Below are 24,491 nucleotides of genomic sequence, written 5' to 3' on the forward strand. Positions count from 1 at the left end.
GATGATGATGTTTTTCCTTAAATCTGCTTTCCTGGTTTGTTCATAACACCAAAGAGGCTCTCCTTGATTTATTTCCTTTTCCTTCCAAAGAAAGGTCAGTTGAATGTGGTCGGGGCCCCATTTGTAGCTGTGCCATTAACCTCTTAATCTTGCACAGAGCAAACTGCACTCAGCCACACAACCTCCCCCCCCCCACCTGTTTCACCATCTGATAAATGTCTTAAAGCTTTAAAACAACCTGGCTGGCACTGCTCTACTGTATAAGGGTGCAGAGCACCCACTCTGTTTCATGGAACCACTCCTCTGCAGACCAGGCGTGCCTGCAGGCCGGGTTTCCTCGTGCATCCTCCCACTCTTCTCATTCCAGAGTGATAAGACTATCATTCCAGACTAAGATTCCCAGAGTGCTTTGTGGTCCCTTGTTCTGGGAGGAAGATAAAAAGCAACGCTTACAGTGAGAGGATTACCTTGTCTGCCCAGGCAGCCAAGACAGCAGAACGGGTCAGAGATTTTCCCTCTCCCATTTGTTTGAGTTATTGCTCTTAATTCCTTTTATGTTGTATTATCTCACATCCCTTTACCATTTTTAGTAAATTACTTTTCTCCTTACCCTAGTTGAGCCGCTTGCACTTCTCCACCGATTTTTCCCCGCCAGGAGAAGGAGTTGAGGGGAGGCAGAAGTCCGTGTCACACGACAAACCCCGCAGAATGTCTACAGTTCTAATGTGAAACTGAAGAGTCCTCTATCTTGGAGGTCCGCTTTGGACACCACACAAGGCTTTGGGCAAGCCACTGTGTCATTACTTCCACTTCTTACCATGCATAGCTTTGCTTTGCTTATTCCCATGCAGGAGAGAAGGAAGATTCAGTTTGAGTCTGTGATACTTGGGTTATGGCGGTAACTCACGTATGTGCAAAGTGATCCTTTGAATTTAAGTGAAATGGTCCTCTGGAGTGAGTTTTGTTAAATAGCATGGCTAAGACTCGAATGAGACACCAGTTTCAGAAGATGTGTCATGATTTTGTAATTTTGCTATTGGTATTCCACATCATATCATCATGTACAGCACAGGTAATTAAAGGGTTAATACTCCAGTTCTGTGGATTGACAACCTTCTAGATACCTGCTTCTCAAAAGAGAAGAAGAACTACCTATCCCAGAGGATCTCATGGTCAGAGAAGGGCGATACAGCACGAAAGTCACAGGATCTGACTCTCTCTCACACTCAGGCAGAGGGGTGGGTGTGCTTCCAAGCTGTGCACCTTCATTCACGTAGGCCTTTCGGTTTTGGAAACTTTCTCTCCCTTATTTTATTTGATTTATTACCCTTAATTTCAATTAGATTGTATTATATTGTGTTATCTTGCATTCCGATATCATAGTAAAATAAGTTTTCCTCCTTAGATCGTTGCTGCTGCTCCGTTCTTTTTCCCTCTCTGAGCCCAGCTCCCGTTCTGCTACCCTTTCCTTTTTCCCTTCCCATTTTTTTGGGAGCCAGGGGGCCCACGGGCCTACTGCCCCCCTGTCACGGGCATAGATTAATGTAGATTGATCTAGATAACTCAGTGACAATGAGCTAATGAATTTGTGAGCTCTGGTTCTCATTTCTAAAATGTTGTTCTCATTTCTGCATTGCTGGGCTTCATGGGCAGGGACAAACATTTCTGGCTCAGCGGCAGCTGGACTAAGTCACGTGTATTTAATACAAAACTAATGCCAAAAGTTTTCTTCTTCCAGGACTATGTGAGGTATACAGTTCTTGGAAGGAAAACCCCAGTTGAGTGGGGCCTTTGTTCTGGACTTGTGGTGCAGAATATCTCTGTAGACTAGCCTTCCAGTGAACAAAGTAGTTCCTGAGAACATTAGGAAAACAGTCTTTAACTTCTTGCCAGATTCTTATTACTGCATCTTCAGATTACTTTTTAAAACCTGTCCTTTTACTCCCTAAGCCTAACCAGAGAGTAAATGAAGCTGGTTCTCAGGAGAACTGTTTAGTTTGAACGTTGTCTTAAAGTTTCCTAGGTATCTTTCATACAAAATTAAAATGGCCACAAATGGTCAATTTGGAGAATGTTTAATTTGACTTCAATCTTATGGCTAACTTAGGTTTTTCAGGCTTTGACTTTTGCCTTCTTAGAAAAATTGCATAAATGGGGTGCTTCCATTGGATTACTGGTAGACTTTGGGGTTACAGATGGCTCCATGAGAGCCATATAAAAATGATTCAAATGGGGATTCCCTCCAGAAGAGGCATGCCGTTTCTTGTTGCTACTAATACATATCTTTCTCTTTGAGCTGGGATTATTCATTTCTACAATTCAGAAACAGTCTCGAAACAGAAGACTACCAAAAGTTATTTTAACAAACGCGCTTCTGTTTTACGAAGCATCTCCATACTTTCTCAACTGAGGTGCCTGCTAGGTGGTTTCATTACAGCTTACACCGTGTGTAGTATTTTTCTAGTACGGTTCAGTCCTGTTGTGGGCTAATGTGAAATATCTTCACATCAACCAGAAGCTACACTTGATGTAGCACTGCTGGATGTTTGATAGCCCAGTTAGTAAGTTAACAGCATTTTGAAGCCGTTAGGTTTGTCACACATCTTAAGACCACCTGTGCCCATGGTATAACGCATGAGCATTCAGTTGAATACCTAATGGTTGAAGGTGTGTGCAATGTAGATGCCTACAGGCGTGTATTTTACTTCCTGAGAGAATATGGATTTCTACAGTACCTTTGTACGAATAAGCTATGTTTAGAAATGAAAGCTTCCTTTCAGTCCATGGAAGGTCAGATATGCTCTATGTAGGAAACAAACATGTGATGTCATTTTCCTTCAGGAATTAAGACATTAACAGTGACATCGAAGGGGAAGGATTCTAGTGCATCCGAGGAGCAACTCTGGAAAACTGCCCAGAGAATAGCTTCTCATCAGGGCCGCTTTTCATTACCGATTACGATTCCAATCTCCTGTTCTCAGCTTTGCAACCCTCAAAAATGTATCAATTTTTAATACGGGATTATCAGTTTGATTTCCATTTTAATGGCCCTCATTAAACGAATTAGAGAGCTTGGAGAAGAAAAAGAGCTTGGAGGTAGGCACCCGGGGTATTTCCGATGGTTAACTTTCCCGAATGTGTGAGCAGCTAACAACAGAGGTAAAATGTGTCAGGCGGTTTGCAGAAAGCAGTTACTCCTTGAGACCTGTGTGTGTCACGGTGAAGTCTCAGCTGTGCACAAAGGGAGCTCGCTTCTCTGGCTGTCCATTTAGCATAGTGTCTCTCCATTTCATACTGGATGTGAAATTGACGTATCGGCTGTGTTTAAAGATGCGTTCCTTGTCACTGCTCCTTGTGTGTTTACAAAGAATGGCAAGACCATTTACTGTGATGTCACCACTTCCGCTTTTGTAAAAATAAATGCTGTAATTACAAAACCCTGTGTCTTCTAATGAGTAAGGCAAGCAACCAAAGGCTTTTCTAATACATACCGCAAGAGGGTCCAACCTTTTGGCCTGCCTGGGCCACCCTGAATGAAGGAAGAGGAATTGTCTTGGGCCACATACAAAATATATAATGAAGCTGATGGATAGAACTAACACGGATAATTTTCGCTTGTATACTTTTTACTAAACCCTTTTTTCAGCAATCTTGAAACCTAGTCACCAACTCCTTTAGTAAGGGGAAAGCAAGACTGCACAGTCTTGGCTCTTCGCAGGGCTGTGTTTAGCCCACGGGTCGCAAAGCACACAACCCATTGACATAATGAGAGTCAGCGCCGCGCAATGCCCTCCCTGTGTCCTTGCGCCAGAGCTGTCTGGGTAGCTTTGATCCGACGTGCGGAAGCCGCAGGGCTCCACTCCCACAGGCCACCACTGGGGCACCTCTGACAGGCCCAGTGGCAGGGCGTGTGCAGTCCCTCTGTGACATGTTCTAAGGTCATAATGGCATAGCCCTGCATCACAGCGGTGACCGCCCCCTTTAAGCTCAACGACCCCACGTGTCCTCCCCACATCTCCCAGAGAGGCCGGAGAGACTCCAGGTGCTTGCCGAGGAGCTGATCTCGCCGCTGCTGTGCTCTGGAGGAGCTGCTGTGCCGTGAGGAGGAGTAGGCAGAGAGAAGCAGAACTAGGGGCAGGGGTGAAGGGCCGAGGAGGAGGGTTGTTTTGCTGGAAGGCTGCCCACCTGCTACAGTTGTTGACCTGCAGCAAGGGGGGAAGCAAGATGGCAAAATCCCTCTTCTCGGGACCTCGCTCGCCTCCAACTGCTGAGAAGCTCAGAAATTCTGGTAAGGCCCTCAGGCCCAATTTCACACGTGCTGTCGGGCCCAGTGACATGTCTGAAAACAGGTGTGGAAGCCCTGAAGGAGGAAGGTGGGCATGGCTGAGCAGGGCAGGTTGCTGCAAGAAGGCAGCTACCTTAGCACCCAAGGGGCCGAAGGAGCGCTTGGGCAGGCGTGACTCCTGGGTTCTGTTCCCGACCTGGCCCCTGCCTTCCCAGGGATCTCCAAGCAGGAGCCGCCAGTGGAACTGAACTGCTTGTCTCAGAAACGCATCACTCCTTTGGCAGGAATTCAGGGTGCTGAACTGTTTTGAGGTGGCCTCCTGGGAGCATGACATGTCTCTTCTTTTGTTTTCCAGAGCTCGCTAAGTTTTGGTCCAGTGCATCCTATTATCTCAGTCAACAGCTGGCTTTCTACCAGGTGGGACTTGCCTCCCTCTCCTTTCCTCCCTCTCACGGTTGATTTAGCCGCGAGAGCCCATTTGCCACGGAACGCAGATATTCTTCCCCTCTGTGGAAGCAGGAATCATGCCCCAGAAGGACTCTGCAATGCAAAATGGGCCACAGGCTAGCTCCTCTGTCAGTTCTGACATGCCAGGAGGTCCAGGCCTAATGATGGAAGAAGGGCTGGACATTTTCTGGGCCTGCCTGAGTCCTCTGCTGGCAGAGTTGAATGACTAAAGTGGATTGCCTAGGGGTGACTGCCAGCTTGGGAACCCCGTTTGTCTCTTTATGAGCCAAAAGACTGCACTCTCTGGTTCTTCACAGGCAGGAGGGGTGAGAGGGAAATAGTCTTCTGACATCCCCTGCAAAACTTCTTCTGATCCACCCTTTCTTCTCTTTCAGGCTGTGCACATTCCTGGACTGGGGACTTTCATGGTTGTCAGAGAGCGCGTAGTCAGCCAGAAGGGTCTGGTTACTGTTGAGAGACCCCTGTTTCACCTGGCAAAGGCTCTTGCGCAGGACCATGACCTCCAGTATGACTCCATAGATGTTGCAGGTAGGAAGAGTGAAGTCTGACAGAGGTGCTTCCCTGGCACCAGAGTGGGGAAAGGGTGCCAGACTGTCATTATAGATGGTAATACAGTGTAACAGCACACTCTCTTTCACCTGCTTCAACAATGGGTTTCATTCCGGTCTCATTGGCTCCGTGTCTCAGCGTCTCCTCAGAGACATACCAATGGTGCCACTTCAAAATCTCAAGAGTAGCGTATTGCCTGTGGGGCTGGAAGCTGCTGACTTTTGATTGTAGCCCACTCAGTGGCTCTCCAAGTGCTCACGTTCCTCTCCTCTTCTTTCGCCAGGACATGACCAGTATCAGCAACTTCCGTATGCTCAGATAGCCTCAGAAAATGGCATCTCTGCAGACGCGGCGCAGCTTTGCGTGGAAAGGACCGTGTGCCTTTTCAGCGCCTGCATAGAGAAGAGGCGGAACGTTGCTTTCATTTGGAGAGACGTTGGCATGCTGCTGATTGAAGGAAAACGGGTCCAAATGAAATTCTATGAGGACTTCCTGGAGAAGCTCAACGGGACTGCTGACATGTTGCAGGCTCTTCTTGGGGTAGGTTTTGCATTTTCCCAGCACTACCTCTGATTCTTCTGAAATGCCTTCCGGGGACTAGGGGACTGCTTTCTCCTTGCCTGCCATGCTTCTTCAGCCACCTGGGCTCCTGGTGGTCTGCAGGAAAGCAGGCTCTGTAGAGCTCTTCCCTTACACGAGGGGGCGCGGCTCTGTGCCAGGATATGCAACCTCAAAAGGCCTTGCTTTTTGTCAAGAGACCAGAGGAGCGGTGAGCGTCACTGCTCAGTCCCAACTCAGAGCATGGAGCAGAGACACAGGCACAGCAAGGCTTGCTGAGGCCCGAACCCTCCCTTTGGCAGCTTGCGTTGTGTTGGGCTAAGACAGATTGGAGCTGCCAGCCATTCCCATTGTCCCCATCTCCCATCGTCTGTCTCCGTTCTGATTGCAGATGCCAGAAATGAGCAAATCGGTCATCTCACGCAACGACTGCGTAGCTTCCCAAACAACTTCCGGACGTGTTACTGTCTTTCCAATGTGAGTATGCTTGCTCCTGCCACACGCGCCTGAGCGAGACAGCAGCTTTTCAGCTGCCCATGGTACTCGCTACGGTACTTAGCAGTGCTTAGAGGCCCGGTTTGCAGGGAACTCCCTGCTCGCTCCAGTTCAGTTGGATTGCATTTGGAGAAGCGTGGCATAGCAAAGTCACGTTTCACATCCGTGCCAGTGTCAAAACTGGGGGGGCACTTAGGCGAGTCTTCCTTCTGGTTTTCCCAGTGCTTCTTCCATCCTGCAAATGAGAGTGCATTCTGCTTAGGTCCCAAGGGCTAGAGGAGGAACAGATTCTTGTGTAAACAGGAGCCTGAGTGTGGCAGGCTTCTGCCAGGGCTCTGTCTTGTACCATTGCTGCTGTGCAGTGACATCCACAAGTGGCGGGGGTGGTGGGCATGGAGTTGAGCCTCAAGAGCTGCAAAGATATTAATCTGCAAGAAACTTGGAAGGCAAGAAAAGAATGGAAAGGGCTGTTGGGTTGTTGGGTGGCAAGCGACCGGTCTGTTCTGCGTGAGCATTCTGAGTGAGAGTATTTCCTCCTGTGAACCAGCCAGAGGGGTTGGCTGGGAGCAAAACTGCTCTCACAGCAAGGGCAGAAAAAACACTGGCACGTACTGACAGGGCCTCACCTGCCCCTCCAGACGCTGGAGGTCTTGTATGGTTCTCCACAATGAGCTGCTCTGGGAAACAATGGCCTTCCAGTGTCTCTGCGGTCTGTCTCTGTCACTCCGTTATTGGGTCAAACTGCAAGGGAAGGTGTTGCCCTTCCTTCAGCCTGCTTCTTCCTCTTTCAGGTACGAGCACAAGTGCATAATTAAAATGACTGAAACACCAAAGGTGGACCTGAAGTACCACGTGAAGACCAGACACGAGCAAGGCTGGGCAAGACCTGGTGACAGTGGCACGAAAGGTAAGGGCACCTGTGAGTTGCCAGCAGGGGCCTCTTTGTTTTCCTTCCTCCCCATCTGGAGACGATTAGAACTGACATGACCACAGAGCGCCTGGAAGAGCATGAGACACTTTGGGTGACTCTTTGTACCCACTATGGGAAAGCCTGAGTGATCCATTGCGGAACAAGTTCTCAGGGCAGCCCTCCATCACAAGTGGCCACTGGGATCATCTCAGCAGAGGACACTTTCCCCGCAGCCTCCGCTCGGCAGCCTGTCCTGCCAGCCCTGGAAATCACTACCCTTGCTTCCCTTTGTCTTCTCAGATGCCTCAAAAGCACTTCCTCTGCTGTCAGCACGCCCCAGTAGCAAAGCTGTGTGGGTGGGACATGCATCAAGAGATGCAAGAGCCAGCTCCTCTGGTGCTAAACGATTCTCCTCTCTGGAATGGCTCTTTGAGACCATCGGCATCTGCCAGGGCATCCCCCATTTCAGCACACACAGGGGATGAAGGCATCAATGTAGCATTCCCCAGGGAACAACGTTGCCCCATAGCCATGAAGAAACGGGCCAAAACCTTGTCAGAAATGCAACTTTTCTCAAGTTCTCTCCCTTCCTCTTTCTAGGGGACCTTTGTGAGACGCGCCTCCTTCATCGAGCAGCGCTTTCTCCAATAAGATTACCGGCATTGACTGTAATGCCAGGGAGAGACCAGAAAGCCGAGGAGAAAGAGCCTCGCACCAGGTGAGACTCCTGGCAAAAGAAACGCGGGTGATGCCATGCTCTTGCCTCTGTGGGAGTGAAGTTTATCTGGAGGGTATCCGGAGACTGTATGAACTCATCCTACCACATTGCGATTCCTTGCTCACGACAAACGTCCTATAGCATTACTTCTTAGCTGGGTAACTAATGGCAAAAGCTCCTTGCAAGAGCGCAGAGTCTTTCTTGCTTCCCTTCAGATGGAAGCAAACCGGACCTTTCTGTTTGCCAAGCCCAGTGCGCAAAGTGACAAGAAACATCCCGAGAAGGGATGAAGGTGTTCCTTTCCTAGGAGCGTTTGAATAGTTTTGAGTGTGTTTCTGGGTTGCTGTCAGCACCGCAGGCTGTTCCCAGGTCTCCGAGGGAAGTGGTAGAGACCAGATCAGTCATGTGGGGGCTCTTGCAGACTCTTTTTTGCTGAGGAAGCTGCTGAAGCACTTTTAAGCATGCAATGCAAGCCCAGCACCTCCTGCCCTCCTGTCAACTCTCCCCACCTGTCTCTGCAGGCAGCTACCAGCCGTCCCGGGGAGACCCTTGCAGGATAAAGAAGAGCAAGGGAAAGTCATTCCTCTGGTGACTCCCAGGATGGTGGACTTCATTGCTGCAGCGGTGGAGGCGAATAGAAGGGTATGTGACACAGACTGCTGCAGTGCCTCTGTCTTACTGAACTGTAGAAAAGCATCACTGATTCTCACAGCGTTCCTTACTGCGCGTTCACATAACACCTTGCTTGAAGAGAAATGAGTTGGGATGGCATTTGAGAATAAGCAGTTCACTTCCGTTTGCCTCCCGAAAGCCACCCCAAGAGCTAACTGGGGGATGCTCCTGATGGCCTGTGTAGAACTCACAGCTGCCAGACTGCATTTAGCCCAGTGTTTATTTATTTTCCTGGCTCTTACAGAAGGGCTCTTCAGTCGAGTCCGCAGGAGCCTGGCAGCAAACCAGAAAGGTGGAAGACAAAGGGAGAAATGGAGTGCAGGAAGGGAAACCCCTCAGCCTCCACAGAGACTAACGCTGCCTGCTGTTGCATACAGATTGCCGCCGAGAAAAAATGCGCAAAGACCAGGAAGGGAAAGGAGCAGAAGGGGAAGACAGTGAGGAAGGAGAAGGAGGAGAAGGGGAAGACGGTGAGGAAGGAGAAGGAGGAGAAGGGGAAGAAGGTGAAGGAGAAGGAGGACAAGATGAGAAAAGAGGAGAAGGTAAAGCAGGAGAAGGTGAAGGAGGAGAAAGGGAAGAAGGTGAAGGAGGACAAGATGAGGAAAGAGGAGAAGGTGAAGCAGGAGAAGAAGGTGAAGTTTGTGCAGCAAGAGAAGGTGAAGGTCGTGAAACAGGAGATGAAGGTGAAGAACGTGAAGCAGGAGAAGGTGAGGAAGGTGAAGCAGGAGGAGAAGAGTAGATTTTCAAAACATGCCCAGAAGTTCTTGGCTGAAGAGGAAAAAAAGAACAAAATGCTGAAGAAACAGAAAAAGAAGCAAGCCAAGCAGCAAGAGTTGGAAGCAGAGAAGACGGAAGCCCAGCCAGAAGAAGTGGAGATGCCAGTGGCTCAGGTACTTTGCATCCCCGCAAGAAAGCAGCAGCACCTTCCCATCCAGGGGAGCTGAGGTTGTAAGGTACCTCTAGCACCTGGACCAGAGTAGCGCTGTTGGTGCAGCACAGCTGGATGGCTGACTGCTGCCTTTTGAGAGCAAGAGGACCCAACAGGGAGCGGTAACAAAGCCCTGGTCACGCTGGGACATGGCCCCAAGAGCATGCTGAGGTTTCTCTCCTGATTGCTTTCCCGTCCCACTGCAGTCCCAACTGGAGTGGTCTTGCAGGGAGCTGCATGCTGGGAAGCAGCACCCCAAGGCTGAGTGTCTCTTCCTGTACAGGAATCCTCTACCTTTGAGGAAGAATATTCCAGCTCTCTGTCTGAGAGCGAGACAGAGCAGTCCAGCTCCAGCTGCAGCTCCAGCCACAGCCTGATCAAGAGGATGATGGGGGAGCAGGAAGAGGCTGAGGAGGAGCCACCCAGAGTCTCCTGGGACAGCGCTCATTTCCCAAAACGGTAAGCATACACCAATCCCAACCAGGGCCAGGGGCAGTAGGGTGGTGGTGAGCCACCTGTGCCGTGGATCAAGGAAGCCAGCCTCCGAGTCATGGTGCCGCACACAACACCCTCAGAGAGAACTCTGAGGCCATGGGTGTGACCATGGTTAGGGCCCGATGCCATGAGCCTCTCTGGAGCCCAAAGCAGCCCACGTGTGGAAGTCATCCTGCATCAAAGTGGCTGTGGGGCCAAATGGGGCCGTGTGTGGAATAGGCTGGGTGAGGGAAGAGGCAGGGGTGTCACAGCTGAAGAGTGAGACAGGTTTTGTCCTTGTTGTTGCAGGAGGCTTACTCCAGTGACAGAAGAGACCCTGCGGGAGGTGGTGAAGTGCATTGTGGAGCAAGTGGCCCGTGAGCAGCAGGGACAGAGAGATGCAGAGAAGGATCTGCAGGGCCGGCTCCAGAGGTAAAGCTCTCCGCACAGGCAGTTTGGTCTCCCACACTGCCCTTCTCCCACCCCCTGCAGCACCAGGGCAAAAGAAGGGCTTTTCCTGGAAGCGGGCTCTCAGCACAGCCACCTCCTGCAGTCGCAGCAGGCACCAAGCTTGGGAGCCCCAGCAAGAGAGCGGTCTCCCTGTGCTCACACCCCCTCCCACTGTGTGCCTACAGCGAGCTCGCAGTGCTGCGGTGGAGTCAGTGGAGTCGGTCAGCAAGAGAAACACCCAGCATCCTTTCTCTGTCAGGACCTCAGTATAGACCTGCACCCCCTCCTGGGCCAAGGCCGGGCAAGGCAGCACGGGTAGGTGGTGTGGGCTCCTGTAAGCACCATGTCATAGCTAGCCATAGCAAGCCACGGGAAGACCCTCTTGGGCCTGTGGGATGGAGAGCAGCTGGCCGCGGAACTGGAGACCTCTGCACAGACAACCCTGCCAGCCAGCTATGTGCTCAGGCCAAAGTCTAAGCCCTCGCCTGACTCAGTGCCTGGTCAATCAGCCCCACAGCAGGCTACCCCAGATTGGGACTGGCCACAAGGGCTGCAATTACATTACAGGGACCATGAGCCTGCTCTCTCTAGCCACACACGAGCAGAGCCACTCTCTTATACTGCAGAGACTTGCAGTGTTGTGCTGCTTGTCTCTGCATTCACAGAACTACAGAGCTTCACGCTGAACTCCTTAGGCCCGGAGAGTAGTTCCTGCGCACGTCAACAAGGAGCACGAGAGATCTGCCAGCACTGAGACTCCCGAGACAGACATCCAGCAAGTGTCACCCTCAATGAGGACCCTCAATGAGGACCCTCAATGAGGCTCAGTGAGGACCACCGTTCACTTCTGGCGACGTTAACGGTGACACTCTGAAAGGCGCGTCGCCACTTTCCCTGTCACCCTTTCCCTATACCCAATAAAACCCCATTACCCAAACACCATGGGTCTTGGTCACTGTGAAACACACGCTTTACTGTGGGTGCCTGGCAAAGCCAGGTGCTCCCCTTCCTAGAGTTCCTAGGCCTGCACTGGCAGGGCTACTCAGAGCTGCATGGGTGCCACAATGTGCTGTGAGGGTGGTAAAATCCAAGGCAGGAACCTTGCGTGAGGAGATGGGGAGGGAAGCCCAGTCCCTGCTCCATCTCGGAGTGGGAATCTTCTCTAGCGTCATGAGTGTGCCTATATCATCTGCACACTGACAGCTTTGCCAACAGCTTCTTTGCCTGGGTTGAAGGTGGCCCCTTCCACAGCCTGCCCCTTGACATTGCTGGCAGATCCATGGCTGAAGCAGGGAATGTCTGTGCTCAAAAGGTGAGATGCTCACGCAGTGGGGCTTTCTGAGCCCAGGCTTAACAGCTGAACAGCTGTAAGTCAGTTCTGAGACAACATCTTGTCAATTCAGTTTGGGCTGCTTTTTCCCGTCTTCTGTGTGTTTTCCAGTAAGTCACAGAAAAATCTGATCTTTCTCTTGCTATTGACGTAATTTAAAACGTGCTTTTAATATCTGTCTCCCACAGTACAGGCCACCTGCAACTCTAGTTGAGCTTTGGCCACATGAATACTCTTCCCGCAGAGGTGAACAGCGTATCTGTAGTTCACTCCTGTCACCTGACCTTACTTCCGTTTGCTAGACACTGATTTTCCACCTCATCTCTAGAAGATCAAGCCAAGCCCATCCTGTGCTCGCTTGCATGACTTCTGACATATTGCAATTGCCAGTTCCCGTCCTTTTCAAAAAGAGATGGTGCTTGAAAAGGGACCAGCACTCATTAATGGAACCCTGTAGAAATCATTCATGAAGACATCAAAGTATTCAAACAAAACAGTTTTAGCTGTTCCACTTCATTGTTTTGATTTTGTAAATGCCAGTACAGAGTAAGCTGAGTGAGTTGACAGCCTTGCAGTATACTGACAAAAAGAGCTGTGCTGGAACAAAGCTGCTCTCTCTTTGTTTTTTTTTTGTTTTTTTGTTTTGTTTTGTTTTGTTTTTAAACAGTGGTCCTGTATGAAATTGTGCCTCCTCACAAGTCAGAGATTTAGCACTGTCGTCTGGTGCAAATCACTGGGGAAACACTTCACTTGGAATGGGTTGACAGTTGAGAACAGACAGCATATTTGCTATTGCTTCTTCTGCCATCATGTGGGTGGCTTGAACTGTTGCAGTTCCAATATGTGGGGTTATTATGACGTTATTTAATTTCAATAAAGGGTGATTTCTGCAAGAAACAGCAAGGACAAGGTATTACACCCACAAGAAGCAGTAAGAACAGAATGGATATCACACATGAAATGAATTCTTCTGCTAGTTGCTGAGAACATAACCTCAGGAAACAGCAACGGCATTGATAGAAAGGGGCCACGTACACAGGATTGGCAGAAAATGTTGGTAAATTTGCTTACTCGTTTCTCCATCCTCTCTGCTAGCCTTGTTGCCTTGCTTGGCAGTCATGTTGACTTGAAAATGTGGCAAGGGAGAATAGATGGTCATCAAGTTAGGATTGTGCAAGATAAGATGAGGTTACGCTCTTGAACAGTGAGAGACTCCCCATAGAGATCAAAGTAATAAGTACACTTTTGCTCAGCATTTTACAAGTTTCAGACTAAGAGAATGAAAAGCAAGTTATTCTACCTTGGCAGAGGCTCAGGGTATGTCACATCCAGAGCAGCAGCCTTAATAGTCTTATTCTGGAGAGCTTCCACCAATGCATCTTGATCAATAACTGCACCTGCAATGGAATGGTATCTTTCTATCACAAGTCAGTGAATACGTTTTCGCCTGGGAGCGGGGAAAGGTCAAGGACCCAGGGGAAAGAAATTCAAGCACCTACATCTTGTTTGAAAGTAGAATGTCTTTCTAGTAACCATCAACCAAGCAAAACAAACAGAGACTATTTAGTAGTCTTCACCACAGAGCCATTACCACTTCCGGGAGATATGCCTACCTCGGCTGATGTTTATAAGAGTGGCTGTGGGTTTCATCAGCCCCAGCTCCTTTTTCCCAATCAGTTTTTCAGTCTGAGGCGCCAGGTTCACAACCAGCATAACAAAGTCAGATTGCTGCAGCAAGTCTTCCATCTCACTGTAGCAGGCACCAACGGCCTGCTCCTCCTCCTGGCTCCTGAAGGAAAAACACACAGCCCATTTGACACAACTATTTGGAACTGTTTTTAACAATTAGTCAACTAACCAACCCATCCATCCATCCTAAGCGTCATCTTAAACAGTGCAGATATTAAGAAGTTTGAGGCCAGGATAAAGGAATAGACGTTGCTAAGTACCAGGGAATCATAGAATCATAGAATGGCCTGGGTTGAAAAGGACCACAATGATCATCTAGTTTCAACCCCCCTGCTATATGCAGGGTTGCCAGCCACTAGACCAGGCTGCCCAGAGCCACGTTCAGCCTGGCCTTGAATGCCTCCAGGGATGGGGCATCCACAACCTCCTCGGGCAGCCTGTTCCAGTGCTTTACCACCCTCTGTGTGAGTCAAAGTGGTGGAAGGGAGGAGAGAAGGAAGTGGTTTAGAGAGGGCAAGAGGATAGAGGAGTGGCAGGACCCTGGAAGAGTGATGTAAATGTAATTGCAAAACACACAGGTGGTATTATGTATAGGAGGATGGGTATGCAGAAGGTCTCCTGTTCTTCTCTCCTGCTGATGTATCTGTACAGTCCCTGTCAATTACCTTTGCCAGACTTGCAAGTTAGAACTTGCTTTGGAAAGGGAAGAAAGGGGAAGCAAAGGGAGCGATAAAACAAAGTGAGGATCTTTGCCATCAAGATGATGAGTGAACCGGCTGGGCTGAAGGAAGGAGTGACAGCCCGGATGACAAGGGACGTTGCCCGAAGCCTGAGAGAAGATTCTGGCAGGACGGAGTCTGGCTTGCTTGGCCTACATCTTCAGAAGAGTTAGCGTCACCCTTCCTCCAAACCTGCTGATAGCTGAGAAGGGAGCCACAAGTACAGGGAGGTGAAGGGGAGCTGATTCCCAAGGGGAGAAGCAGGGAACCAAGGTGAGCAGTGGTGGCACACTGGCGGTGATCCTCATGTTGCTTACAACTGTTGCCAGTGCCTGGGAAGAATGGGGACACACCCCAGAGCGGTGGTTTCCATTTCTGCCCCGGACCAGTTCCACACAGTAAACAAACATTTTTACCTGCGGTTCCTGTTGTGGTACAGGATCTTCATTTCAAAGGCTCTGGCTCTCTGAGCCACTTTATACCCGATTCTGCCCATCCCAATGATCCCAAGAGTCGCCCTGGTCACTTCAACTCCCAGCCAGTCAGCAGCAAAATAGTTCGTGTCTGGAGAAACTGCTATCTGGGAGCCTGAATGTAAAAACATGCTAAACAGGTACAAATTGATGACAAATTCAGGTCAAAATAGAGAGGAAAAGCAGAAGTTTTTAGAAAGCCTTGGACAGCGTAACAGTCAGGACTGGAAGCACAGACACAGAAGAGGTTCTTGATGGTGATATTCTGCTGAGAGGAATGACCACCTTAGGGAAATAACGCTTTTGTGTCTGCAGTATTTTCTTTGAAGTTCGAAAGCTTCTTCTGTAGCATTTACCACCTCACAAACACTTGCCTTCACTTTATTTATTTTATTTTATTTTGCTGGGAGTAAATTTCACCATCTGTCTCCTGGATCTCAATCCAATCCTGTCATAACCCTTGAAGGGGGTGAAGTTATGCTGCAGATTCTAGCTTGGCCAGCGATCTCATTAAGCCTTTATAATGTTGGATTTGAACCTAACAAAATATTGTCAAGAAAGTCCAACCTGTACTGCCATACCTCCAGCATCTGCCTCTGACACAGTGGGCCAACGTAATAAATCAGGAGGCATTACTTTTGGAGCATCACTGAAATGCTCTCATAATTTCTGCTCTAGCAATGGAGACTAATTAACCATTAACCAATGGAGGAAAATTAATTGAGGGAGCTTGAAAGTATATAGAAACAGGGATTGTAATGAAAGAAATTGGGAAGAACAGCAGCAGTGGCACTAGAGCAGGACATGGAAGAGCCCAGGATGAGTTTTGCCCCCCGTGGACTGCATGCATTGCACACACAGCTGGGTAAAGATGTTTGTTTTCTGGTAGATAGGGCTGGCTCTCACTCCAAGCCGCATCAAGAGTTACTACCCATAGGTGATTTTTGTAACAGTAGTAGGAGCTACTGATCAACGGGAAAAAGCTTAATAATTAAATAAAAAACGGAGCTAAGGGTAAAGCAAGAAACAGTGGGAGTAAGCGACTATAGCTGTACATACTTTCTGTAAGTATTTTGTTTTGTAGAGAGATCTAACGTAGTGGTTTGTTCTATTTTGTGAGCACGTGTTCCACCTGGGCTCTGTATCATGCACTGGCCATGCAGATGTAGAGCACAAGCTGAAAAAACCCTGCAGACCCTGTCAAGATTAAAAGCAGGAGAAAATCTGTGATGGGTGAGAAAGGCAAAGTGCACTTTGAAGCAGGGGACGCCCTGCTGGCACTGCCTATTGCATCCACCGCTGGGGTGTTCCCTATCCTTTCAGTGGTTCGCCGTCCCTCGGGTCAAAAAGTAGTAACACATTAGCTCAGAAAGTTTTCATTTCCTTCTTATGGAATTGTCTAACAGAGATGCCTGTGTGAGTGTGTATGTATCGACTCAAAAAATTGTGACTTATGTAACTTTTTCCTTACGTTTAGTGTGTTATCAGTCGAGGCTTTAATTGAGTTCTGATGATTGTGTTATTAATATAATTAGTGCTATTATTTTATAGTGTGGTAATAGTTTGCTAATAAACAAAAAAGGGGGAGTGCGGGTATGACCTCTCAGGAAAGAATAGCTAAAGCACGTTATGTTCTTAATTTTCTAAATCGATGGACAGCAGAGGGCCCTCCACTTTACAGGTACTTTGGTCAAACTGCTTTAACTCCTGTCAAGGGAAAAGCACAGGTTGTGGTAAAAAAATCTGAATTCTAATCAATGGGAAGGGCCCTAATCGTTGATAACAGGGGGCCGACGCTATGCTTGTGTCTTAAGAGGAACAGGTCCGAGATGGGTACCAGCACGATGGGTGCGGCCAGCCATCTCAGCGCTGGCCATAATGTGATCACTGCACTTCCAGCAGTGGTTTGGGCATTCCCCATGTTGGAAATAGCCGAATAATTTTGTCAGGACGGTATCTCTGATAAAGCAGATTTTATTCGCGATTGCAATGGCGGGCGTCCCACAAGCAGGAGAGCGCGCTTATGGGCACGGATATGACAGCTTTTGTACCTTGTTTCCCCCCACCCCCCCGCCTCCCGCCTTGCCTCCCCTTTCCCCACTGGCTGGGTACTGTGTGTTATCTGTTGTCAGTCAATAGCAGTCCTGTTGTCTCCAAGATGTCAGTACCCTTCTCATTCGTATTGATATGGTGATTTTCTTCAGAGTCTTTGTTAGACAGAGAGTACGGAGGCGGCTGCCAGATCTTCCTCAATTCCTTCTTCAGGCACTCCCTAAGGCATGTCAGGAATTGTCCTTTTAATTTGTGCAGGATATTCTTGCAATGTGTGTGACATATACTTCTTTCATGCTAGCTATACATGTTACTAGCTTATATATGTATGCTGTTAACTGATTAACTTCTCCTCTTAATTCTCTGTTACTCGGGTCCTGTCTATCCAGCACCAAAAGCTAGTCCTTTTCCAACATCAAGGGGTTTCTGATTTGTAGAGATACCTATTACGTCTAAAACGGAAGGCCCAGAAGTTTTTCAGATGTCTGGACAGACAGGAGCTTCAGTCTTTGTGCTTTTAACTTACTCCATCTACCTAATCTCTATGGATATATACATATGTATGTATATATTATTTTACTTATATACTGAGTATGCGTTGTTGGGGAAGGTTTATCTAGAGGATGAGCAATGAAAACTATCACAGAGCCCTGATAAAGTAGAAAGAGCCCTGAAAAGAGCTATTAATTGTAATAAAGGACCCAAATGGTAGCAGAGGCCATGAAATTAACGAAATTCTTATCTTGTTCTGATGCAGAAAAAACATTCAATTCCCACAACCATCAAGTCACGCTTGGTTTGTCAAGCCGCCTCACCAAGAAATCATAAGAACTGGAATCATTAGGAATTGGTTAACATGGACTATTGTTTGTATTCTAAATAACGCATCGTTTATTCAGCATGTTAATCCTAGTTTAGCTACTTTTAGAATTGTTTCTGAACCAGGCTTCTTATTCTATTAATAGAAAAAGGGGAGATGTGGGATAAAGAAGGTCGTTGTATCGCTAATGAGTGGTAAAGCTCAACAGTAACTTGGGCCAGAGGTAAACATCCACAAGGCGCCCAGCCCTCATGTAACCAGTCTTGGCTGCGCGGGAAAACTGTTGTGCTGCGGGGGTATATAAGGCTGTAAGCGCCTACAATAAAGCACATTTGCTCTGCACCAGCGAAGGAGTCCGGAGTCCGCAGCTCTTTCGCCACACCCGCAAGGGAGCGTGATGCCCTCTTGCAACAGTGGTTTGCAGAACGCAGTTACTCCTTGAGAGCTGTGTGTGTCACTGTAAGGTCTCAGATATCTGATGTCGCCCATTCGTGTTTAATGTGGCAGAAGCATCTTATGCTCAGAATACTTCTTGTGTTTACATTTAGCAGGATGCTTGGCAATTTAAAAAAACTCATACGTTCTTTTGTGTGCCACAGGTCCCGCAGCTGTGTTGTCTGTGTAGCAGCGTTGCATAGATGTGTGGTGTTGGCTGTGAGCTGTGCTGTCTGTGAGCCCAGCTGTCTTCAGATGATGATGTTTTTCCTTAAATCTGCTTTCCTGGTTTGTTCATAACACCAAAGAGGCTCTCCTTGATTTATTTCCTTTTCCTTCCAAAGAAAGGTCAGTTGAATGTGGTCGGGGCCCCATTTGTAGCTGTGCCATTAACCTCTTAATCTTGCACAGAGCAAACTGCACTCAGCCACACAACCTCCCCCCCCCCACCTGTTTCACCATCTGATAAATGTCTTAAAGCTTTAAAACAACCTGGCTGGCACTGCTCTACTGTATAAGGGTGCAGAGCACCCACTCTGTTTCATGGAACCACTCCTCTGCAGACCAGGCGTGCCTGCAGGCCGGGTTTCCTCGTGCATCCTCCCACTCTTCTCATTCCAGAGTGATAAGAGTATCATTCCAGACTAAGATTCCCAGAGTGCTTTGTGGTCCCTTGTTCTGGGAGGAAGATAAAAAGCAACGCTTACAGTGAGAGGATTACCTTGTCTGCCCAGGCAGCCAAGACAGCAGAACGGGTCAGAGATTTTCCCTCTCCCATTTGTTTGAGTTATTGCTCTTAATTCCTTTTATGTTGTATTATCTCACATCCCTTTACCATTTTTAGTAAATTACTTTTCTCCTTACCCTAGTTGAGCCGCTTGCACTTCTCCACCGATTTTTCCCCGCCAGGAGAAGGAGTTGAGGGGAGGCAGAAGTCCGTGTCACACGACAAACCCCGCAGAATGTCTACAGTTCTAATGTGAAACTGAAGAGTCCTCTATCTTGGAGGTCCGCTTTGGACACCACACAAGGCTTTGGGCAAGCCACTGTGTCATTACTTCCACTTCTTACCATGCATAGCTTTGCTTTGCTTATTCCCATGCAGGAGAGAAGGAAGATTCAGTTTGAGTCTGTGATACTTGGGTTATGGCGGTAACTCACGTATGTGCAAAGTGATCCTTTGAATTTAAGTGAAATGGTCCTCTGGAGTGAGTTTTGTTAAATAGCATGGCTAAGACTCGAATGAGACACCAGTTTCAGAAGATGTGTCATGATTTTGTAATTTTGCTATTGGTATTCCACATCATATCATCATGTACAGCACAGGTAATTAAAGGGTTAATACTCCAGTTCTGTGGATTGACAACCTTCTAGATACCTGCTTCTCAAAAGAGAAGAAGAACTACCTATCCCAGAGGATCTCATGGTCAGAGAAGGGCGATACAGCACGAAAGTCACAGGATCTGACTCTCTCTCACACTCAGGCAGAGGGGTGGGTGTGCTTCCAAGCTGTGCACCTTCATTCACGTAGGCCTTTCGGTTTTGGAAACTTTCTCTCCCTTATTTTATTTGATTTATTACCCTTAATTTCAATTAGATTGTATTATATTGTGTTATCTTGCATTCCGATATCATAGTAAAATAAGTTTTCCTCCTTAGATCGTTGCTGCTGCTCCGTTCTTTTTCCCTCTCTGAGCCCAGCTCCCGTTCTGCTACCCTTTCCTTTTTCCCTTCCCATTTTTTTGGGAGCCAGGGGGCCCACGGGCCTACTGCCCCCCTGTCACGGGCATAGATTAATGTAGATTGATCTAGATAACTCAGTGACAATGAGCTAATGAATTTGTGAGCTCTGGTTCTCATTTCTAAAATGTTGTTCTCATTTCTGCATTGCTGGGCTTCATGGGCAGGGACAAACATTTCTGGCTCAGCGGCAGCTGGACTAAGTCACGTGTATTTAATACAAAACTAATGCCAAAAGTTTTCTTCTTCCAGGACTATGTGAGGTATACAGTTCTTGGAAGGAAAACCCCAGTTGAGTGGGGCCTTTGTTCTGGACTTGTGGTGCAGAATATCTCTGTAGACTAGCCTTCCAGTGAACAAAGTAGTTCCTGAGAACATTAGGAAAACAGTCTTTAACTTCTTGCCAGATTCTTATTACTGCATCTTCAGATTACTTTTTAAAACCTGTCCTTTTACTCCCTAAGCCTAACCAGAGAGTAAATGAAGCTGGTTCTCAGGAGAACTGTTTAGTTTGAACGTTGTCTTAAAGTTTCCTAGGTATCTTTCATACAAAATTAAAATGGCCACAAATGGTCAATTTGGAGAATGTTTAATTTGACTTCAATCTTATGGCTAACTTAGGTTTTTCAGGCTTTGACTTTTGCCTTCTTAGAAAAATTGCATAAATGGGGTGCTTCCATTGGATTACTGGTAGACTTTGGGGTTACAGATGGCTCCATGAGAGCCATATAAAAATGATTCAAATGGGGATTCCCTCCAGAAGAGGCATGCCGTTTCTTGTTGCTACTAATACATATCTTTCTCTTTGAGCTGGGATTATTCATTTCTACAATTCAGAAACAGTCTCGAAACAGAAGACTACCAAAAGTTATTTTAACAAACGCGCTTCTGTTTTACGAAGCATCTCCATACTTTCTCAACTGAGGTGCCTGCTAGGTGGTTTCATTACAGCTTACACCGTGTGTAGTATTTTTCTAGTACGGTTCAGTCCTGTTGTGGGCTAATGTGAAATATCTTCACATCAACCAGAAGCTACACTTGATGTAGCACTGCTGGATGTTTGATAGCCCAGTTAGTAAGTTAACAGCATTTTGAAGCCGTTAGGTTTGTCACACATCTTAAGACCACCTGTGCCCATGGTATAACGCATGAGCATTCAGTTGAATACCTAATGGTTGAAGGTGTGTGCAATGTAGATGCCTACAGGCGTGTATTTTACTTCCTGAGAGAATATGGATTTCTACAGTACCTTTGTACGAATAAGCTATGTTTAGAAATGAAAGCTTCCTTTCAGTCCATGGAAGGTCAGATATGCTCTATGTAGGAAACAAACATGTGATGTCATTTTCCTTCAGGAATTAAGACATTAACAGTGACATCGAAGGGGAAGGATTCTAGTGCATCCGAGGAGCAACTCTGGAAAACTGCCCAGAGAATAGCTTCTCATCAGGGCCGCTTTTCATTACCGATTACGATTCCAATCTCCTGTTCTCAGCTTTGCAACCCTCAAAAATGTATCAATTTTTAATACGGGATTATCAGTTTGATTTCCATTTTAATGGCCCTCATTAAACGAATTAGAGAGCTTGGAGAAGAAAAAGAGCTTGGAGGTAGGCACCCGGGGTATTTCCGATGGTTAACTTTCCCGAATGTGTGAGCAGCTAACAACAGAGGTAAAATGTGTCAGGCGGTTTGCAGAAAGCAGTTACTCCTTGAGACCTGTGTGTGTCACGGTGAAGTCTCAGCTGTGCACAAAGGGAGCTCGCTTCTCTGGCTGTCCATTTAGCATAGTGTCTCTCCATTTCATACTGGATGTGAAATTGACGTATCGGCTGTGTTTAAAGATGCGTTCCTTGTCACTGCTCCTTGTGTGTTTACAAAGAATGGCAAGACCATTTACTGTGATGTCACCACTTCCGCTTTTGTAAAAATAAATGCTGTAATTACAAAACCCTGTGTCTTCTAATGAGTAAGGCAAGCAACCAAAGGCTTTTCTAATACATACCGCAAGAGGGTCCAACCTTTTGGCCTGCCTGGGCCACCCTGAATGAAGGAAGAGGAATTGTCTTGGGCCACATACAAAATATATAATGAAGCTGATGGATAGAACTAACACGGATAATTTTCGCTTGTATACTTTTTACTAAACCCTTTTTTCAGCAATCTTGAAACCTAGTCACCAACTCCTTTAGTAAGGGGAAAGCAAGACTGCACAGTCTTGGCTCTTCGCAGGGCTGTGTTTAGCCCACGGGTCGCAAAGCACACAACCCATTGCCATAATGAGAGTCAGCGCCGCGCAATGCCCTCCCTGTGTCCTTGCGCCAGAGCTGTCTGGGTAGCTTTGATCCGACGTGCGGAAGCCGCAGGGCTCCACTCCCACAGGCCACCACTGGGGCACCTCTGACAGGCCCAGTGGCAGGGCGTGTGCAGTCCCTCTGTGACATGTTCTAAGGTCATAATGGCATAGCCCTGCATCACAGCGGTGACCGCCCCCTTTAAGCTCAACGACCCCACGTGTCCTCCCCACATCTCCCAGAGAGGCCGGAGAGACTCCAGGTGCTTGCCGAGGAGCTGATCTCGCCGCTGCTGTGCTCTGGAGGAGCTGCTGTGCCGTGAGGAGGAGTAGGCAGAGAGAAGCAGAACTAGGGGCAGGGGTGAAGGGCCGAGGAGGAGGGTTGTTTTGCTGGAAGGCTGCCCACCTGCTACAGTTGTTGACCTGCAGCAAGGGGGGAAGCAAGATGGCAAAATCCCTCTTCTCGGGACCTCGCTCGCCTCCAACTGCTGAGAAGCTCAGAAATTCTGGTAAGGCCCTCAGGCCCAATTTCACACGTGCTGTCGGGCCCAGTGACATGTCTGAAAACAGGTGTGGAAGCCCTGAAGGAGGAAGGTGGGCATGGCTGAGCAGGGCAGGTTGCTGCAAGAAGGCAGCTACCTTAGCACCCAAGGGGCCGAAGGAGCGCTTGGGCAGGCGTGACTCCTGGGTTCTGTTCCCGACCTGGCCCCTGCCTTCCCAGGGATCTCCAAGCAGGAGCCGCCAGTGGAACTGAACTGCTTGTCTCAGAAACGCATCACTCCTTTGGCAGGAATTCAGGGTGCTGAACTGTTTTGAGGTGGCCTCCTGGGAGCATGACATGTCTCTTCTTTTGTTTTCCAGAGCTCGCTAAGTTTTGGTCCAGTGCATCCTATTATCTCAGTCAACAGCTGGCTTTCTACCAGGTGGGACTTGCCTCCCTCTCCTTTCCTCCCTCTCACGGTTGATTTAGCCGCGAGAGCCCATTTGCCACGGAACGCAGATATTCTTCCCCTCTGTGGAAGCAGGAATCATGCCCCAGAAGGACTCTGCAATGCAAAATGGGCCACAGGCTAGCTCCTCTGTCAGTTCTGACATGCCAGGAGGTCCAGGCCTAATGATGGAAGAAGGGCTGGACATTTTCTGGGCCTGCCTGAGTCCTCTGCTGGCAGAGTTGAATGACTAAAGTGGATTGCCTAGGGGTGACTGCCAGCTTGGGAACCCCGTTTGTCTCTTTATGAGCCAAAAGACTGCACTCTCTGGTTCTTCACAGGCAGGAGGGGTGAGAGGGAAATAGTCTTCTGACATCCCCTGCAAAACTTCTTCTGATCCACCCTTTCTTCTCTTTCAGGCTGTGCACATTCCTGGACTGGGGACTTTCATGGTTGTCAGAGAGCGCGTAGTCAGCCAGAAGGGTCTGGTTACTGTTGAGAGACCCCTGTTTCACCTGGCAAAGGCTCTTGCGCAGGACCATGACCTCCAGTATGACTCCATAGATGTTGCAGGTAGGAGAGTGAAGTCTGACAGAGGTGCTTCCCTGGCACCAGAGTGGGGAAAGGGTGCCAGACTGTCATTATAGATGGTAATACAGTGTAACAGCACACTCTCTTTCACCTGCTTCAACAATGGGTTTCATTCCGGTCTCATTGGCTCCGTGTCTCAGCGTCTCCTCAGAGACATACCAATGGTGCCACTTCAAAATCTCAAGAGTAGCGTATTGCCTGTGGGGCTGGAAGCTGCTGACTTTTGATTGTAGCCCACTCAGTGGCTCTCCAAGTGCTCACGTTCCTCTCCTCTTCTTTCGCCAGGACATGACCAGTATCAGCAACTTCCGTATGCTCAGATAGCCTCAGAAAATGGCATCTCTGCAGACGCGGCGCAGCTTTGCGTGGAAAGGACCGTGTGCCTTTTCAGCGCCTGCATAGAGAAGAGGCGGAACGTTGCTTTCATTTGGAGAGACGTTGGCATGCTGCTGATTGAAGGAAAACGGGTCCAAATGAAATTCTATGAGGACTTCCTGGAGAAGCTCAACGGGACTGCTGACATGTTGCAGGCTCTTCTTGGGGTAGGTTTTGCATTTTCCCAGCACTACCTCTGATTCTTCTGAAATGCCTTCCGGGGACTAGGGGACTGCTTTCTCCTGGCCTGCCATGCTTCTTCAGCCACCTGGGCTCCTGGTGGTCTGCAGGAAAGCAGGCTCTGTAGAGCTCTTCCCTTACACGAGGGGGCGCGGCTCTGTGCCAGGATATGCAACCTCAAAAGGCCTTGCTTTTTGTCAAGAGACCAGAGGAGCGGTGAGCGTCACTGCTCAGTCCCAACTCAGAGCATGGAGCAGAGACACAGGCACAGCAAGGCTTGCTGAGGCCCGAACCCCTCCCTTTGGCAGCTTGCGTTGTGTTGGGCTAAGACAGATTGGAGCTGCCAGCCATTCCCATT

General features: G+C 48.4%; 4 protein-coding genes across 11 annotated transcripts in view; 2 read left to right on the forward strand and 2 right to left on the reverse strand.

Annotated features, from left to right (window-relative positions):
- LOC121113116 overlaps positions 1–5,206 on the reverse strand; it is a 22,634-nt gene extending 17,428 nt beyond the window's left edge. The window contains exon 1 of the mRNA XM_040696346.2: positions 1,931–5,206. Within this exon, the coding sequence (XP_040552280.1) occupies positions 3,675–4,619 (945 nt within the window). The 5' untranslated portion in view covers positions 4,620–5,206 and the 3' untranslated portion in view covers positions 1,931–3,674. The remainder of the gene's footprint in view (positions 1–1,930) is intronic.
- On the forward strand, positions 4,012–11,449 carry LOC121109601 (golgin subfamily A member 6-like protein 6). Of its 3 annotated transcripts, none has more exons than XM_046938113.1 (9): positions 4,012–4,702; positions 5,128–6,337; positions 7,147–7,262; positions 7,866–7,983; positions 8,505–8,625; positions 9,033–9,545; positions 9,867–10,042; positions 10,367–10,489; positions 10,693–11,449. In XM_046938113.1, the coding sequence occupies exons 2-9, from the start codon at positions 6,252–6,254 to the stop codon at positions 10,982–10,984; spliced, it is 1,545 nt and encodes a 514-aa protein (XP_046794069.1). In that variant the 5' UTR covers positions 4,012–4,702; positions 5,128–6,251; the 3' UTR covers positions 10,985–11,449. The 3 variants fall into 3 exon arrangements, with proteins under 3 accessions (XP_046794069.1, XP_046794070.1, XP_040552275.1); XM_046938114.1 differs by lacking the exon at positions 4,012–4,702 and having other exon boundaries at positions 5,139–5,281; positions 5,586–6,337; XM_040696341.2 differs by lacking the exon at positions 4,012–4,702 and having other exon boundaries at positions 5,412–6,337; positions 10,693–10,822; positions 11,173–11,449.
- Positions 11,450–11,459: 10 nt separating this feature from the next.
- Positions 11,460–24,491, reverse strand: part of LOC100858664 (probable 2-ketogluconate reductase-like) — a 45,610-nt gene continuing 32,578 nt past the window's right edge. For all 5 annotated transcript variants that reach the window (XM_046938112.1, XM_015275928.4, XM_040696338.2 and 2 more), the window contains 3 exons: positions 13,451–13,626; positions 13,138–13,234; positions 11,460–12,724 (listed from right to left, as the gene is read on the reverse strand). In XM_046938112.1, the coding sequence (XP_046794068.1) occupies positions 12,568–12,724; positions 13,138–13,234; positions 13,451–13,626 (430 nt within the window). In that variant the 3' untranslated portion in view covers positions 11,460–12,567. The remainder of the gene's footprint in view (positions 12,725–13,137; positions 13,235–13,450; positions 13,627–24,491) is intronic.
- On the forward strand, positions 15,093–24,491 carry LOC121113118 (coiled-coil domain-containing protein 81-like). Of its 2 annotated transcripts, XR_006938606.1 has the most exons (4): positions 15,093–15,782; positions 22,920–22,981; positions 23,407–23,560; positions 23,864–24,491. XR_006938606.1 is itself a non-coding variant. In XM_040696351.2 (3 exons), the coding sequence occupies exons 1-3, from the start codon at positions 22,892–22,894 to the stop codon at positions 24,151–24,153; spliced, it is 534 nt and encodes a 177-aa protein (XP_040552285.2). In that variant the 5' UTR covers positions 22,291–22,891; the 3' UTR covers positions 24,154–24,491. The 2 variants fall into 2 exon arrangements, 1 of the variants encoding a protein (XP_040552285.2); XM_040696351.2 differs by lacking the exon at positions 15,093–15,782 and having other exon boundaries at positions 22,291–22,981.

Source organism: Gallus gallus, chromosome 2 (genome assembly GCF_016699485.2).
Source record: "Gallus gallus isolate bGalGal1 chromosome 2, bGalGal1.mat.broiler.GRCg7b, whole genome shotgun sequence".
Lineage (NCBI taxonomy): Eukaryota > Metazoa > Chordata > Aves > Galliformes > Phasianidae > Gallus > Gallus gallus.

Bases quoted from the DNA above. Each gene is read 5' to 3' on its own strand.
- LOC121109601 (XM_046938113.1), top strand. From the start codon at position 6,252: ATGCCAGAAATGAGCAAATCGGTCATCTCACGCAACGACTGCGTAGCT. The intron at 7,263-7,865 runs GTAAGGGCACCT...TCCTCTTTCTAG, and splicing joins TGGTGACAGTGGCACGAAAG to GGGACCTTTGTGAGACGCGC. The intron at 9,546-9,866 runs GTACTTTGCATC...CTTCCTGTACAG, and splicing joins TGGAGATGCCAGTGGCTCAG to GAATCCTCTACCTTTGAGGA.
- LOC121113118 (XM_040696351.2), top strand. From the start codon at position 22,892: ATGACATGTCTCTTCTTTTGTTTTCCAGAGCTCGCTAAGTTTTGGTCC. The intron at 22,982-23,406 runs GTGGGACTTGCC...CTTCTCTTTCAG, and splicing joins AACAGCTGGCTTTCTACCAG to GCTGTGCACATTCCTGGACT. The intron at 23,561-23,863 runs GTAGGAGAGTGA...TTCTTTCGCCAG, and splicing joins TGACTCCATAGATGTTGCAG to GACATGACCAGTATCAGCAA.